Consider the following 15,535-nt stretch of genomic DNA (forward strand, 5'->3'; position numbering starts at 1 on the left):
CCAGATCAACGTGGAGCTATATACAGGGAGTACCAGTACCAGATCAATGTGGAGCTATATACAGGGAGTAACCAGTACCAGATCAATGTGGAGCTATATACAGGGAGTAACCAGTACCAGATCAATGTGGAGCTATATACAGGGAGTAACCAGTACCAGATCAATGTGGAGCTATATACAGGGAGTACCAGTACCAGATCAATGTGGAGCTATATACAGGGAGTAACCAGTACCAGATCAATGTGGAGCTATATACAGGGAGTAACCAGTACCAGATCAATGTGGAGCTATATACAGGGGGAGTAACCAGTACCAGATCAATGTGGAGCTATATACAGGGAGTAACCAGTACCAGATCAATGTGGAGCTATATACAGGGAGTAACCAGTACCAGATCAATGTGGAGCTATATACAGGGAGTAACCAGTACCAGATCAATGTGGAGCTATATACAGGGAGTAACCAGTACCAGATCAATGTGGAGCTATATACAGGGAGTAACCAGTACCAGATCAATGTGGAGCTATATACAGGGAGTAACCAGTACCAGATCAACGTGGAGCTATATACAGGGAGTAACCAGTACCAGATCAATGTGGAGCTATATACAGGGAGTAACCAGTACCAGATCAACGTGGAGCTATATACAGGGAGTAACCAGTACCAGATCAATGTGGAGCTATATACAGGAGTACCAGATCAATGTGGAGCTATATACAGGGAGTAACCAGTACCAGATCAATGTGGAGCTATATACAGGGAGTACCAGTACCAGATCAATGTGGAGCTATATACAGGGAGTAACCAGTACCAGATCAATGTGGAGCAATATACAGGGAGTACCAGATCAATGTGGAGCTATATACAGGGAGTACCAGTACCAGATCAATGTGGAGCTATATACAGGGAGTAACCATTACCAGATCAATGTGGAGCTATATACAGGGAGTACCAGATCAATGTGAAGCTATATACAGGGAGTACCAGTACCAGATCAATGTGGAGCTATATACAGGGATTAACCAGTACCAGATCAATGTGGAGCTATATACAGGGAGTACCAGTACCAGATCAATGTGGAGCTATATACAGGGAGTACCAGTACCAGATCAATGTGGAGCTATATACAGGGAGTACCAGATCAATGTGGAGCTATATACAGGGAGTAACCAGTACCAGATCAATGTGGAGCTATATACAGGGAGTACCAGATCAATGTGGAGCTATATACAGGGAGTACCAGTACCAGATCAATGTGGAGCTATATACAGGGAGTACCAGATCAATGTGGAGCTACATACAGGGAGTACCAGTACCAGATCAATGTGGAGCTATATACAGGAGTACCAGTACCAGATCAATGTGGAGCTATATACAGGGAGTACCAGATCAATGTGGAGCTATATACAGGGAGTACCAGTACCAGATCAATGTGGAGCTATATACAGGGAGTACCAGTACCAGATCATTGAGGAGCTATATACAGGGAGTACCAGTACCAGATCAATGTGAAGTTACTGTATAAACAGGGAGTACCAGATCAATGTGCATGAAGGCAGGGTAAAGTGACTAGGCATCAGGATAGATAATAAGGTATTTGAGGTAGGTATGTACATGAAGGCAGGGTAAAGTGACTAGGCATCAAGATAGATTATAATAAGGTATTTGAGGTAGATATGTACATGAAGGCAGGGTAAAGTGACTAGGCATCAGGATAGATAATAATAAGGTATTTGAGGTAGGTATGTACATGAAGGCAGGGTAAAGTGACTAGGCATCAGGATAGATAATAATAAGGTATTTGAGGTAGGTATGTACATGAAGGCAGGGTAAAGTGACTAGGCATCAGGATAGATAATAATAAGGTATTTGAGGTAGGTATGTACATGAAGGCAGGGTAAAGTGACTAGGCATCAGGATAGATAATAATAAGGTATTTGAGGTATAATGTACATGAAGGCAGGGTAATGTGACTAGGCATCAGGATAGATAATAATAAGGTATTTGAGGTAGATATGTACATGAAGGCAGGGTAATGTGACTAGGTGTCACGCCCTGGTCAAAGTATTTTGTGTTTATCTTTATGTATTTGGTCAGGCCAGGGTGTGGCATGGGGTTTTTGTAATTGTGGTGTGTTTGTCTTGGGGTTTTGGTGTTGGTATTGGGATTGTAGCTTAGTGGGTTATCTAGCAAAGTCTATGGCTGTCTGGAGTGGTTCTCAATCAGAGGCAGGTGCTTATCGTTGTCTCTGATTGGGAACCATATTTAGGCAGCCATATTCTTTGAGTTTGTCGTGGGTGATTGTCCTTAGTGTGTATCAGCAGGTGTATCTCACTGATCATCCCTAAAGCCAACACCTCATTTGGCCGCCTTTCGTTCCAGTACTCTGCTGCCTGTGACTGGAACGAATTGCAAAAATCGCTGAAGTTGGAGACTTTTATCTCCCTCACCAACTTCAAACATCAGCTATCTGAGCAGCTAACCGATCGCTGCAGCTGTACATAGTCTATTGGTAAATAGCCCACCCATTTTCACCTACCTCATCCCCATACTGTTTTTATTTATTTACTTTTCTGCTCTTTTGCACACCAATATCTCTACCTGTACATGACCATCTGATCATATATCACTCCAGTGTTAATCTGCAAAATTGTAACTATTCGTCTACCTCCTCATGCCTTTTGCACACATTGTACATTGTATATAGACTCCCCCTTTGTTTTCTACTGTGTTATTGACTTGTTAATTTGTTTATTCCATGTGTAACTCTGTGTTGTCTGCTCACACTGCTATGCTTTATCTTGGCCAGGTCGCAGTTGTAAATGAGAACTTGTTCTCAACTAGCCTACCTGGTTAAATAAAGGTGAAATAAAATAAAAAATAAAAAGTGTCCTATGTGTACTCTCGGTTAGTTTGCACTAGATTAGGCTGTTTCGGTTTCGATTACGTTTATTGTTTTGTGTAGTGTTCGTGTTTCTTTGTTTGATTAAACATGAATCTCAATCGACACGCTGCAGTTTGGTCCGACTCTCCTTCATCACCACTATAAAACCGTTACAGAATCACCCACCACCAACGGACCAAGCGGCGTGTCAACAGGTAGGAGAAGCCGAAAAAGGAGATGCTAAATAAGGATTTCTGGACATGGGAGGAAATCCTCGACGGGAGAGGACCCTGGGCTAAACCAGGGGAGTGTAGCCGCCCAAAGGAGCAACAGGAGAAGAGGCAACAGAGGCAGCAGCAGCAGGAGCAGCAGCAGCTACAGTGGGAGAGGTTGCACCACCTGGAGAAATGGACATGGGAGGAGGAATTGGACGGTAAAGGACCCTGGAATCAGCCTGGAGATTATTGTCGCCCCAAAGCCGAGCTGGAGGCAGCAAAAGCAGAGAGGCGGCATTATGAGGAGCTAGCACGGCAGAGCGGATGGAAGCCCGAGAGTCAGCCCCTAAAAATTTCTTGGGGGGCTTACAGGGAGTATGGCTATGCCAGGTAGGAGACCTGCGCAAACTCCCTGTGCTTACCGGGGGCTGGAGAGACCGGGCAGGCACCGTGTTATGCTGTGGAGCGCACGGTGTCTCCAGTGCGGGTGCACAGCCCGGTTCGGTATATTCCAGCTCCGCGAATCGGCCGGGCTAGATTGAGCGTCGAGCCAAATGCCATGAAGCCAGCTCTACGCATCTGGTCCCCAGTGCGTCTCCTTGGGCCGGCTTACATGGCACCAGCCTTGCGCTCGGTGTCTCCGGTTCGCCTGCATAGCCCAGTGCGGGCTATTCCACCTCGCCGCACTGGCAGGGCAACCGAGAGCATTCAACCAGGTAAGGTTGGGCAGGCTCGGTGCTCAAGAGCTCCAGTGCGCCTGCACGGTCCGGTCTATCCAGTACCACCTCCACAACCCAGCCCTCCGGTAGCAGCTCCCCGCACCAGGCTTCCTGTGCGTGTCCTCGGTCCAGTACCACCAGTACCAGCACCACGCATCAGGCCTACAGTGCGCCTCGCCTCTCCAGCGCTGTCGGAGCCTTTCTCCTCTCCTGCGCTGCCGGAGTCTCCCGCCTATCTAGCGCTGTTAGAGCTTTCCTCATCTCCAGCGCTGCCGGAGTCTCCCGCCTGTTCAGCGCAGCCAGAGCCTTCCTCCGACACAGCGCTGCAGGAGTCTCCCGCCTGTTCAGCGCAGCCAGAGCTGCCAGTCTGCATGAAGCAGCCAGAGCTGTCAGTCTGCATGAAGCAGCCAGTCTACATGGAGCAGCCAGAGCTGTCAGTCTGCATGGAGCAGCCAGAGCTGTCAGTCTACATGAAGCAGCCCGAGCTGCCAGTCTGCATGAAGCAGCCAGTCTACATGGAGCAGCCAGAGCTGTCAGTCTGCATGAAGCAGCCAGAGCTGTCAGTCTGCATAGAGCAGCCAGTCTGCATGGAGCTGCCAGTCTGCAAGGAGCTGCCAGTCTGCAAGGAGCTGCCAGTCTGCAAGGAGCTGCCAGTCTGCAAGGAGCTGCCAGTCTGCAAGGAGCTGCCAGTCTGCACGGAGCTGTCAGTCTGCAAGGAGCTGTCAGTCTGTAAGGAGCTGCCAGTCTGCAAGGAGCTGCCAGTCAGCACGGAGCCGCCAGAGCGGTCAGTCTGTAAGAAGCCGCCAGAGCTGTCAGCCTATATGGAGCAGCTAGTGCCGCCAGTCTGCCCAGCGTCGCCAGTCTGCCCAGCATCGCCAGTCTGCCCAGCATCGCCAGTCTGCCCAGCATCGCCGGTCTGCCCAGCACCGCCGGTCTGCCCAGCACCGTCGGTCTGCCCAGCGTCGCCGGTCTGCCCAGCGTCGCCGGTCTGCCCAGCGCCGCCGGTCTGCCCAGCGCCGCCGGTCTGCCCAGCGCCGCCGGTCTGCCCAGCGCCGCCGGTCTGCCCAGCGTCGCCGGTCTGCCCAGCGCCGCCGGTCTGCCCAGCGCCGCCAGGCTGCCCAGCGCCGCAAGGCTGCCCAGCGCCGCCAGATCTGCCAGTCAGCCAGACTCTTCCAGATCTGCCAGTCAACCAGACTCTTCCAGATCTGCCAGTCAACCAGACTCTTCCAGATCTGCCAGTCAACCAGACTCTTCCAGATCTGCCAGTCAACCAGACTCTTCCAGATCTGCCAGTCAACCAGACTCTTCCAGATCTGCCAGTCAGCCAGGATCTGCCAGTCAGCCAGGATCTGCTGAAACCACCAGCCAGCCAGGATCTGGTAGATCTATCTACCTGCCTGAGCTTCCTCTCACTCCTGAGCTTCCTCTCACTCCTGAGCTTCCTCTCACTCCTGAGCTTCCTCTCACTCCTGAGCTTTCTCTCACTCCCGAGCTTCCCCTTAGTCCCGAGCTGCCTCAGTCCCGAGCTGTCCTTCAGTCCCGATCTGCTCCTCAGTCCAGTGGGGTTCTGGGTGAGGACTACTAGGCCATGGTCGGCGGGGACTAAGACATTAACTGAGTGGGGTCCACGTCCCGCGCCGGAGCCGCCACCATGGACAGACGCCCACCCGGACCCTCCCTATTGTTTTGAGGTGCGTTCGGGAGTCCGCACCTTAGGGGGGGGGGGTTCTGTCACGCCCTGGTCAAAGTATTTTGTGTTTATCTTTATGTATTTGGTCAGGCCAGGGTGTGGCATGGGGTTTTTGTAATTGTGGTGTGTTTGTCTTGGGGTTTTGGTGTTGGTATTGGGATTGTAGCTTAGTGGGTTATCTAGCAAAGTCTATGGCTGTCTGGAGTGGTTCTCAATCAGAGGCAGGTGCTTATCGTTGTCTCTGATTGGGAACCATATTTAGGCAGCCATATTCTTTGAGTTTGTCGTGGGTGATTGTCCTTAGTGTCCTATGTGTACTCTCGGTTAGTTTGCACTAGATTAGGCTGTTTCGGTTTCGATTACGTTTATTGTTTTGTGTAGTGTTCGTGTTTCTTTGTTTGATTAAACATGAATCTCAATCGACACGCTGCAGTTTGGTCCGACTCTCCTTCATCACCACTAGAAAACCGTTACACTAGGCATCAGGATAGATAATAATAAGGTATTTGAGGTAGGTATGTACATGAAGGCATGGTAATGTGACTAGGCAGCAGGATAGATAATAATAAGGTATTTGAGGTAGATATGTACATGAAGGCATGGTAACGTGACTAGGCAGCAGGATAGATAATAATAAGGTATTTGAGGTAGATATGTACATGAAGGCATGGTAACGTGACTAGGCATCAGGATAGATAATAATAAGGTATTTGAGGTAGGTATGTACATGAAGGCATGGTAACGTGACTAGGCAGCAGGATAGATAATAATAAGGTATTTGAGGTAGATATTTGATTTGATTTGATTTGATATGTACATGAAGGCATGGTAATGTGACTAGGCAGCAGGATAGATAATAATAAGGTATTTGAGGTAGATATGTATATGAAGGCAGGGTAAAGTGACTAGGCATCAGGATAGATAATATTAAAAGTAAAATAAAGAATAGAGTAGCAGCAGAAAATGATGTGTAAAAGTTTGTGTGTGTTATGTGTGGGAGTGTCAATGTAGTATGTGTGAGTGAGTGTGTATATGGTGTGTATAGTCTAGTGAGTGTGTATATGGTGTGTATAGTCTAGTGAGTGTGTATATAGTGTGTATAGTCTAGTGAGTGTGTATATGGTGTGTATAGTCTAGTGAGTGTGTATATAGTGTGTATAGTCTAGTGAGTGTGTATATGGTGTGTATAGTCTAGTGAGTGTGTATATAGTGTATATAGTCTAGTGAGTGTGTATATAGTGTGTATAGTCTAGTGAGTGTGTATATAGTGTGTATAGTCTAGTGAGTGTGTATATGGTGTGTATAGTCTAGTGAGTGTGTATATGGTGTGTATAGTCTAGTGAGTGTGTATATGGTGTGTATAGTCTAGTGAGTGTGTATATGGTGTGTATAGTCTAGTGAGTGTGTATATAGTGTGTATAGTCTAGTGAGTGTGTATATAGTGTGTATAGTCTAGTGAGTGTGTATATAGTGTGTATAGTCTAGTGAGTGTGTATATGGTGTGTATAGTCTAGTGAGTGTGTATATAGTGTGTATAGTCTAGTGAGTGTGTATATAGTGTGTATAGTCTAGTGAGTGTGTATATAGTGTGTATAGTCTAGTGAGTGTGTATATAGTCTAGTGAGTGTGTATATGGTGTGTATAGTCTAGTGAGTGTGTATATGGTGTGTATAGTCTAGTGAGTGTGTATATAGTGTGTATAGTCTAGTGAGTGTGTATATGGTGTGTATAGTCTAGTGAGTGTGTATATGGTGTGTATAGTCTAGTGAGTGTATATGGTGTGTATAGTCTAGTGAGTGTGTATATAGTGTGTATAGTCTAGTGAGTGTGTATATAGTGTGTATAGTCTAGTGAGTGTGTATATAGTGTGTATAGTCTAGTGAGTGTGTATATGGTGTGTATAGTCTAGTGAGTGTGTATATGGTGTGTATAGTCTAGTGAGTGTATATGGTGTGTATAGTCTAGTGAGTGTGTATATGGTGTGTAAAGTCTAGTGAGTGTGTATAGGGTCAGTGCAGATAGTTCAGGTACCGTTAATTGAATATTTAGGCTGTTTAGCAGTCTGGTTATTTAACAGTCTTATGGCTTGTGGGTAGAAGCTGTCTTGGAGCCTGTTGGTCTGAGAGCCGATGCTCCGGTACCGTTTGCTGGAAGGTAACAGAGTGAACAGTCTATGGCTTGGGTGGCTGGAGTCTTTGGGTGGCTGGAGTCTTTGGGTGGCTGGAGTCTTTGGGTGGCTGGAGTCTTTGGGTGGCTGGAGTCTTTGGGTGGCTGGAGTCTTTGGGTGGCTGGAGTCAAAGGTCCTGGATGGCAGGGAGTTCGGCCCCAGTGATGTACTGGGCTGTCCGCACCACCCTCTGTAGAGCTTTGCGGTCAAGGGCGGTGCCTTTGCCATACCAAGCGGTGATGTAGCCAGTTAAGATGCTCTCGGCGGTGCAGTTGTAGAACTTCTTGAGCTATTCCATTGAGCATTAGAAGGTCAGCATTTCACCACAGCTAAGGGAGCTAGTGAATGAGGAGAGGCTCATACAGGCTCACACAGGCATGCATTCACACACACACACACACACACACACACACACACACACACACCTGTGTGAGGCCCACCCACCTGACCTGACCCCCCTCCCCCTAGGAGATCTGTCTGTGTGACGCTCCAGTAGTCATGGCCCTAGTGGACGGTCCTACAGGAGAGAACGACAACATGATCTGTGTGGCCTACAAACACCAGTTTGACCTGATCAACGAGAGCACTGGGGACGCATACAGGCTCCACCATGTAGACGCCAACCGGGTGAGACCTCCTAACAATATGATTTATGTTGTTATTTACATTGGCTTCCACTTACCTGGTTGGTTGACGGAGGAGAGAGCTCAACAATGAAGGGGAATAGTTACAGTTTAGAGGAGAACAGTTAAAGATGGGCCAATGAATGACAATTGAGTAGAATAAATTCAATACAGTGCTCTTCTCTGCCATGTGCACACAGGTCAACTTTGTGGCAGCCATCGATGTGTACGAGGATGGGGAGGCTGGTCTTTTGTTGTGTTACAATTGTGAGTCTCCATTTATCTGGGGTATTTCTACACTCTACACTCTTAGAAAATAAAGGTACGGTATTGTTAGTTGGGTTATAAAAAAATATAAAAATACATATAATGTACCTTCAGAGGTACACATAATGACGTCACATGGTACTGTTCGGTAGCTTTTAGGGTACATGTGCGAATAAATAGTATAATGGTACATTTTTGTACCCCATATTTGACCCTAAAACTTGTAGGCTGTAGTAGGGTAAAACTACCCCTCAAGGCCTTATGAAGAGTTTAATTACAATGATAACATACAACTTGGAATTCAGTTGGTGAAGGCCACAGGAATGAAAATGAACGAATTCAACAACCATGTATCTGTCACAAACACATACAGTCATGGTTGGTAACCTCAAAGGCAAGGCACACTGGGAAATGATATTGGAGGCATGGCTTAGTGGGGTTGTGGCATTCATTAGTTATTTTTGGCCACTCATGAGTAAAAGTGTTGTACCAGTTTAAGTGGTCTATCAGAATTACATGTTTGTCACTTATAGAGAACATATTGCTTTGTCACTGTAGTGTTACGATATAAAGGCAAGGTACTGGAGGAAGGTACTCTCTGAGGTATGAACTGGGGTACAATTATGCACCTAAAACTAAAAGTACAAAGGAGATTCCTTACAGTGAGATTCCACCCCAGGGACCAGCGGCTGTACTCCTTTAGGATCAAGTCTAAACCTTTATTTCTGAGGGTGTAGTAACGTTTGAATATATATTATACATTGTCCTCAACACCCATATATACAAGGTTCCTATATATACAAGGTTCCTACATATACAAGGTTCCTACATATACAAGGTTCTTATATATACAAGGTTCCTACATATACAAGGTTCCTACATATACAAGGTTCCTATATATACAAGGTTCCTACATATACAAGGTTCCTATATATACAAGGTTCCTATATATACATGGTTCCTATATATACAAGGTTCCTATATATACAAGGTTCCTATATATACAAGGTTCCTATATATACAAGGTTAACGACTGTGTTTCTATATTTAGACTTATGTTTCTAAACTCGTCTTTCTGTGCAGATACTTGTTCCTGTCATGACTTAACAATGACATGGTATAAAGGCATATCGAGTCACTAATATATCCATTCTGATACTGTATATCTCATATGTTCCCCAGATATCTGTTCCTATAAGAAGGTGTGTCCGTTCAATGGGTCCACCCCTATGATCCAGTCTAACGCCTCTGACTTACACTTCAGCTGGAACCAGATGCCCAACGCCATCGGTGAGTAGCACTGGTAACCATAGCAACCAGCAGCCCCACCCTACCCCTCCCCACACCCCGCTCCCTCCCTTGGTCAGCACAGCCTCCGGCCCTGGCCTGAGCCCCGTCACCATGGTAACATGCAGCGGGTGGCCACCCAGGCTAGGTCGTCCAGAGTGTTTGTCTGTTGGAGTCTGTGTTTGTTTCTGATGATGAAAGCAGAGAATGGCTGGCTAAAGATACATCACACAAGCTACAGTTTCTCTTATGTTAGTATGTGTATGTTTTGTACTGTCATGCTGCTTTGACAAACCAATTTTACCCTTAGGATTCATTTATTAGGACATTATCTATCCAAACCATCTATCCGAATCTATCAGCTCCATTCAGCCAGGTGTTCTTCAGAAGGTTGATGCTGTGCTTTGGAATCAGAATGACTTCATAGTCATGCACTCATTATTACTGTTGATTCTCCGTTCTGCCTGTAAATGCACTTTTTCTGATGCTATGTCAGCACATGGGATGTTAATTCTTTATTCAATAACAGGAAGTTGTTGTTGTGTTAGTGTGTGCGTTTCCCTACATCTTGGCCTTTACCACTGACTCCATTGAGATCCGGCTGGTTGTCAACGGTAACCTGGTCTACACAGCTGTCGTGCCAGAGCTCCAGCTGACTGCCTCCAGGGTGAGTTTGATTGACAGGTGGAAGTGTCCAATCATGATGGTAATGAATCTGAGTTATAAAGCGCTTTTCCTACACAACACAAAAGAGAGAGAGAAAGTGTGCAAGTGTGTGTGTGTGTGCGCACGTGTGTGCATGCGTTCACAAGCGTTCATGAACGTGTATGTGCGTGTCCGTTTGTGAGCATGTGTGTGTGTGTGTGTGTGTGTGTGTGTGTGTTCTCAGCAATCTTATTTCAATCAGTTTATTATCCCGGAGGGACCACACATACACACTATCAAACACACACCTCATACACTACAGAAGGGCACATGCAGACTGTACCATTCAACAATATGAAACACTACCTCATCATGTTGTAGAAGGTGTTGGATTCTAGCTTGAAATAGACGGATACATGTTACCATACCAGAACTTATTGATGACTTTACATGTATAAGGAATGTGTATGTTGGGGTCAATGAAGGGTGGATAGGAACTGAAGGGTGGATAGGAACTGAAGGGTGGATAAGAACTGAAGGGTGGATAAGAACTGAAGGGTGGATAAGAACTGAAGGGTGGATAGGAACTGAAGGGTGGATAAGAACTGAAGGGTGGATAGGAACTGAAGGGTGGATAGAACTGAAGGCTGGATAGGAACTGAAGGGTGGATAGGAACTGAAGGGTGGATAAGAACTGAAGGCTGGATAGGAACTGAAGGGTGGATAAGAACTGAAGGGTGGATAGGAACTGAAGGGTGGATAGGAACTGAAGGGTGGATAAGAACTGAAGGGTGGATAAGAACTGAAGGGTGGATAGGAACTGAAGGGTGGATAAGAACTGAAGGCTGGATAGGAACTGAAGGGTGGATAAGAACTGAAGGGTGGATAGGAACTGAAGGGTGGATAGGAACTGAAGGGTGGATAAGAACTGAAGGGTGGATAAGAACTGAAGGGTGGATAAGAACTGAAGGGTGGATAGGAACTGAAGGCTGGATAGGAACTGAAGGCTGGATAGGAACTGAAGGGTGGATAGGAACTGAAGGGTGGATAGGAACTGAAGGCTGGATAGGAACTGAAGGGTGGATAAGAACTGAAGGGTGGATAAGAACTGAAGGGTGGATAGGAACTGAAGGCTGGATAGGAACTGAAGGGTGGATAGGAACTGAAGGGTGGATAGGAACTGAAGGGTGGATAAGAACTGAAGGGTGGATAAGAACTGAAGGGTGGATAAGAACTGAAGGGTGGATAGGAACTGAAGGGTGGATAAGAACTGAAGGCTGGATAGGAACTGAAGGGTGGATAGGAACTGAAGGCTGGATAGGAACTGAAGGGTGGATAGAACTGAAGGCTGGATAGGAACTGAAGGTGGATAGGAACTGAAGGCTGGATAGGAACTGAAGGATGGATAAGAACTGAAGGGTGGATAAGAACTGAAGGGTGGATAGGAACTGAAGGGTGGATAAGAACTGAAGGGTGGATAGGAACTGAAGGGTGGATAAGAACTGAAGGGTGGATAAGAACTGAAGGGTGGATAAGAACTGAAGGGTGGATAGGAACTGAAGGGTGGATAGGAACTGAAGGCTGGATAGGAACTGAAGGGTGGATAAGAACTGAAGGGTGGATAGGAACTGAAGGGTGGATAGGAACTGAAGGCTGGATAGGAACTGAAGGGTGGATAAGAACTGAAGGGTGGATAGGAACTGAAGGGTGGATAAGAACTGAAGGGTGGATAGGAACTGAAGGGTGGATAGGAACTGAAGGCTGGATAGGAACTGAAGGGTGGATAAGAACTGAAGAGTGGATAGGAACTGAAGGGTGGATAGGAACTGAAGGGTGGATAGGAACTGAAGGGTGGATAGGAACTGAAGGGTGGATAGGAACTGAAGGGTGGATATGAACTGAAGGGTGGATAGGAACTGAAGGGTGGATAGGAACTGAAGGGTGGATAAGAACTGAAGGGTGGATAGGAAAGTTACTGAATGAGACAGAAAGTTCATATTCTGTTGACATGTTTCTAAGGAGGGAGGTGAAGGGTAATAGTTTGTCTCTGATAAGGCAGGCCAGCTGAGGAACTAGGGAGCAGCGAGGAATTCAGCTCGAGGTCAAGTCAACAGATGAAGTGACCTCTGGGAGGGGGGCCAGAAGGGCCCACCCCAACGACCCTCCTACTACCGTCCTATCTCACACACATACACTTCCACACCCACCAACGTTCTAGCATCAGGCAGGGCCATGATTACAATCCTGTCTAGCAACAGAGATGTCTAGATGTGTAAGGAGTTGACCCAACCTAGTAGGAGGTTATAAATATATGTGATTGTGTAATCATGCTTTGTCTTTGCAGCTGTTGGACCCAGTGGGTGAATACATTTGGTTTGAGCTTTTCCTAGTTGTCTGTTTGAGTTTTTACTCTGTTTGTTTAGAACCTAAGACAGGTGACGGCATTATTTCACTAACCAACACCTCTCTCTCTCTCTCTCTCTCTCTCTCTCTCATTATTTCTCTATATCTCTTCATCTTTCCCCACTTTCTCTTTCACTATCTCTCTCTACCTCTATCAATCTTTCTCCTTCTCCACTTTTTCTTTAAATCCCTTCACCTCCCCCATCCCCTCCATCAGTCAGACATCTACTTTGTGTCGTCCGCTCCGGTCAACTCTGCCTCCAACTGCAGCTCCCGGGACACCAGTTCCCAGAGTTCCCCACAGACGCCCACCGGCTACGAGATGCCCGTATTCCCATTGCCGCTCGGAGATGGTAAGCCTCACCAAGCAACCAATCACATTATAGGATGACAACACAATTGGAAACGCACACTTCATCTGTGTCATTTTGGGGGACTGCAGTAGTTAGTGTGTGTGACACACATCATATGTATGCACACGTACTCCAGAGTGCTAGTGTGTTACTCTGGATAGAGAGTTGGGTGTGGGACCTGAACTGGGCTTTAGAGGGTGAAGGGTGTAGTATATAGCCTGGGACCTGAACTGGGCTTTAGAGGGGGTAGAGTGTAGTATATATCATGGGACCTGAACTGGGCTTTAGAGGGGATAGAGTGTAGTATATATCATGGGACCTGAACTGGGCTTTAGAGGGGATAGAGTGTAGTATATATCATGGGACCTGAACTGGGCTTTAGAGGGGGTAGAGTGTAGTACAGTATAGAGGGCACTTTGAGGGGTTAAAGGGGAACTCCACTCAAAAACAATATATATATATTTTGTTTCATTAGTCCATTGTTGATACAGTTCCAAAATGTTGTGCATGTCAGCAATAAAGTTTTCAAGATCTTGGACATTCAAGAAGCAATGTGTCACCTGCCACATCATTATGATGATGCAATATACCACAAGATAGTTTTTGAGTTCCCCTTTAAGATTCTGCCATCTTTTACCTGGTTCTTCTTCTCTTTTCTATTGGTCAACTCAAGTCTTGGAACACTACTATAACCATTAACATCCCTGTAGCGTTGATCTTTCCAGCTCTGGGGGTGGTGGTGTTAATACTACTGAATGTGTGTGTTCTGTCGTACCGGAGTGTGTGTGTGTATTACATAACCTTGTTCTGGTCCCTGGTTCAGATTCTATACGGATCCCCTATGGTACCAAGCTATCCCTGTACATGTCTAAGGATGCCGAAGGTACTTCAACGAGTCTCCCACTGCTCCTCCGGTTTGTCCCAAATGGCATTGTTTTCCTTATATAGTGCACTACTTCTGACCCGAGACTCGCCCCCTGTTCAGAAGCAGTGCACCATATAGGGAATCAGGTGCCATTTGGGACACAGCCCTCCCTCTTCATCTAGCTGCACATGCTGCCCTACTAACATGCACGGAAAATACCTCACCTTTTAGTTTTTTGAATATGAAGCGGCATGTTTGACTGAGTGTCAGTTGAATGTTAAGTGAACGTTCTGTCTTCCACATCACACCTTCTCTCTGTCAGAGTGACTGGAAAATGGAGGGAGTGAAATGTGATGTAGAAATGGATGATAGAGAGGTAGAGAGATGTGGATTCAGAAAGGTATGCATGTGACAGAGATGGGAGAATGTTTGAGAGAGAGAGAGAGAAGAGGGGGAATGAAAGAGAGAGCGAGACAGAGGGGAGGAGAAGACACGTCTACCGCAGCATGATTTACAGATTGCACTGTCACCATGGAAACTTTTGTCAAAACCCCCTCTCCCATTCAGAGTGGTGGTCTAAATAGAGGTGCCACAATCTAGGGGGAAGGAGGGAGAGATTGGGGGGGGCTGACAAAAAATCCCATCCTCTAAACGACTGCCTGTGCCTGCCGTTTCTGCTCTATGGGGAGAGCTGCTTTAACACTGGTAGACAATTGGCTCAGTTTCAGATCAGATTTGTTGACATCAGTAACATGTGAATACAAAATGCTGAGACTGATGTGTGGATTGGACAGTCAAACTACCTCTAGTAGTATTCCACCAATCCTGAACCATGTTTAGTCATGGAATCACATCTTATTCTGATTTGAGGATTGGACAGTTATAAAATATAACAAATCAAATATTCAAAAACTCTTATGGAACCTTTATTTTGTTAGATTGTAGGTCATTTTCCCTGGAGCAGAAACGCATGTGGAATATATAGATCCACGCGATTATATATCCCAGATGGCTGCATGCTTTTTGTTGTTGGTATATTTCATATCTATTTGGTTTATTATGAACATTTCTGTCTGTCTGGTATTGTTATGGGAGAGAGGGGTCGGTAACAGTGAGTCAGTGAACCTGTCATAACAAAAGGAGTGACCCCCTTTTCTCCCAGAATGCTGTTTGCGTCACCTTTGACCCCATGACATTTCAGAACTGCGGTCTGTTTGGCGCAGTGCAGCCTTCCATCACATCAGACAGTCACATAGCTGCGTGTGCGTTACTATTGCCATCCTGTCTTGATCTAGTGAAACGCTGCATTAGAATATGAGCATTCACTGCCACCTAGTGGTTAGATTTAACCATTGCAAGCCATTACACCTACATCATGTTCATTAGGGCAAAACGTAACAAAATGTTTTGCAATGTT

The 15,535-nt window shown here is 46.1% G+C and overlaps 1 protein-coding gene across 6 annotated transcripts in view; it reads left to right on the forward strand.

Moving 5' to 3' along the window:
* Positions 1 to 15,535, forward strand: part of garnl3 (GTPase activating Rap/RanGAP domain like 3) — a 183,186-nt gene that overhangs the window by 141,428 nt on the left and 26,223 nt on the right. For 4 of the 6 annotated variants that reach the window (XM_042302564.1, XM_042302560.1, XM_042302561.1 and 1 more), the window contains 6 exons: positions 8,144 to 8,302; positions 8,499 to 8,565; positions 9,748 to 9,855; positions 10,401 to 10,519; positions 13,118 to 13,253; positions 14,077 to 14,136. In XM_042302564.1, the coding sequence (XP_042158498.1) occupies positions 8,144 to 8,302; positions 8,499 to 8,565; positions 9,748 to 9,855; positions 10,401 to 10,519; positions 13,118 to 13,253; positions 14,077 to 14,136 (649 nt within the window). The remainder of the gene's footprint in view (positions 1 to 8,143; positions 8,303 to 8,498; positions 8,566 to 9,747; positions 9,856 to 10,400; positions 10,520 to 13,117; positions 13,254 to 14,076; positions 14,137 to 15,535) is intronic. The other 2 variants (XM_042302563.1, XM_042302565.1) reach the window with 1 other exon arrangement.

Source organism: Oncorhynchus tshawytscha, linkage group LG20 (genome assembly GCF_018296145.1).
Source record: "Oncorhynchus tshawytscha isolate Ot180627B linkage group LG20, Otsh_v2.0, whole genome shotgun sequence".
Classification (NCBI taxonomy): Eukaryota; Metazoa; Chordata; class Actinopteri; order Salmoniformes; family Salmonidae; genus Oncorhynchus; species Oncorhynchus tshawytscha.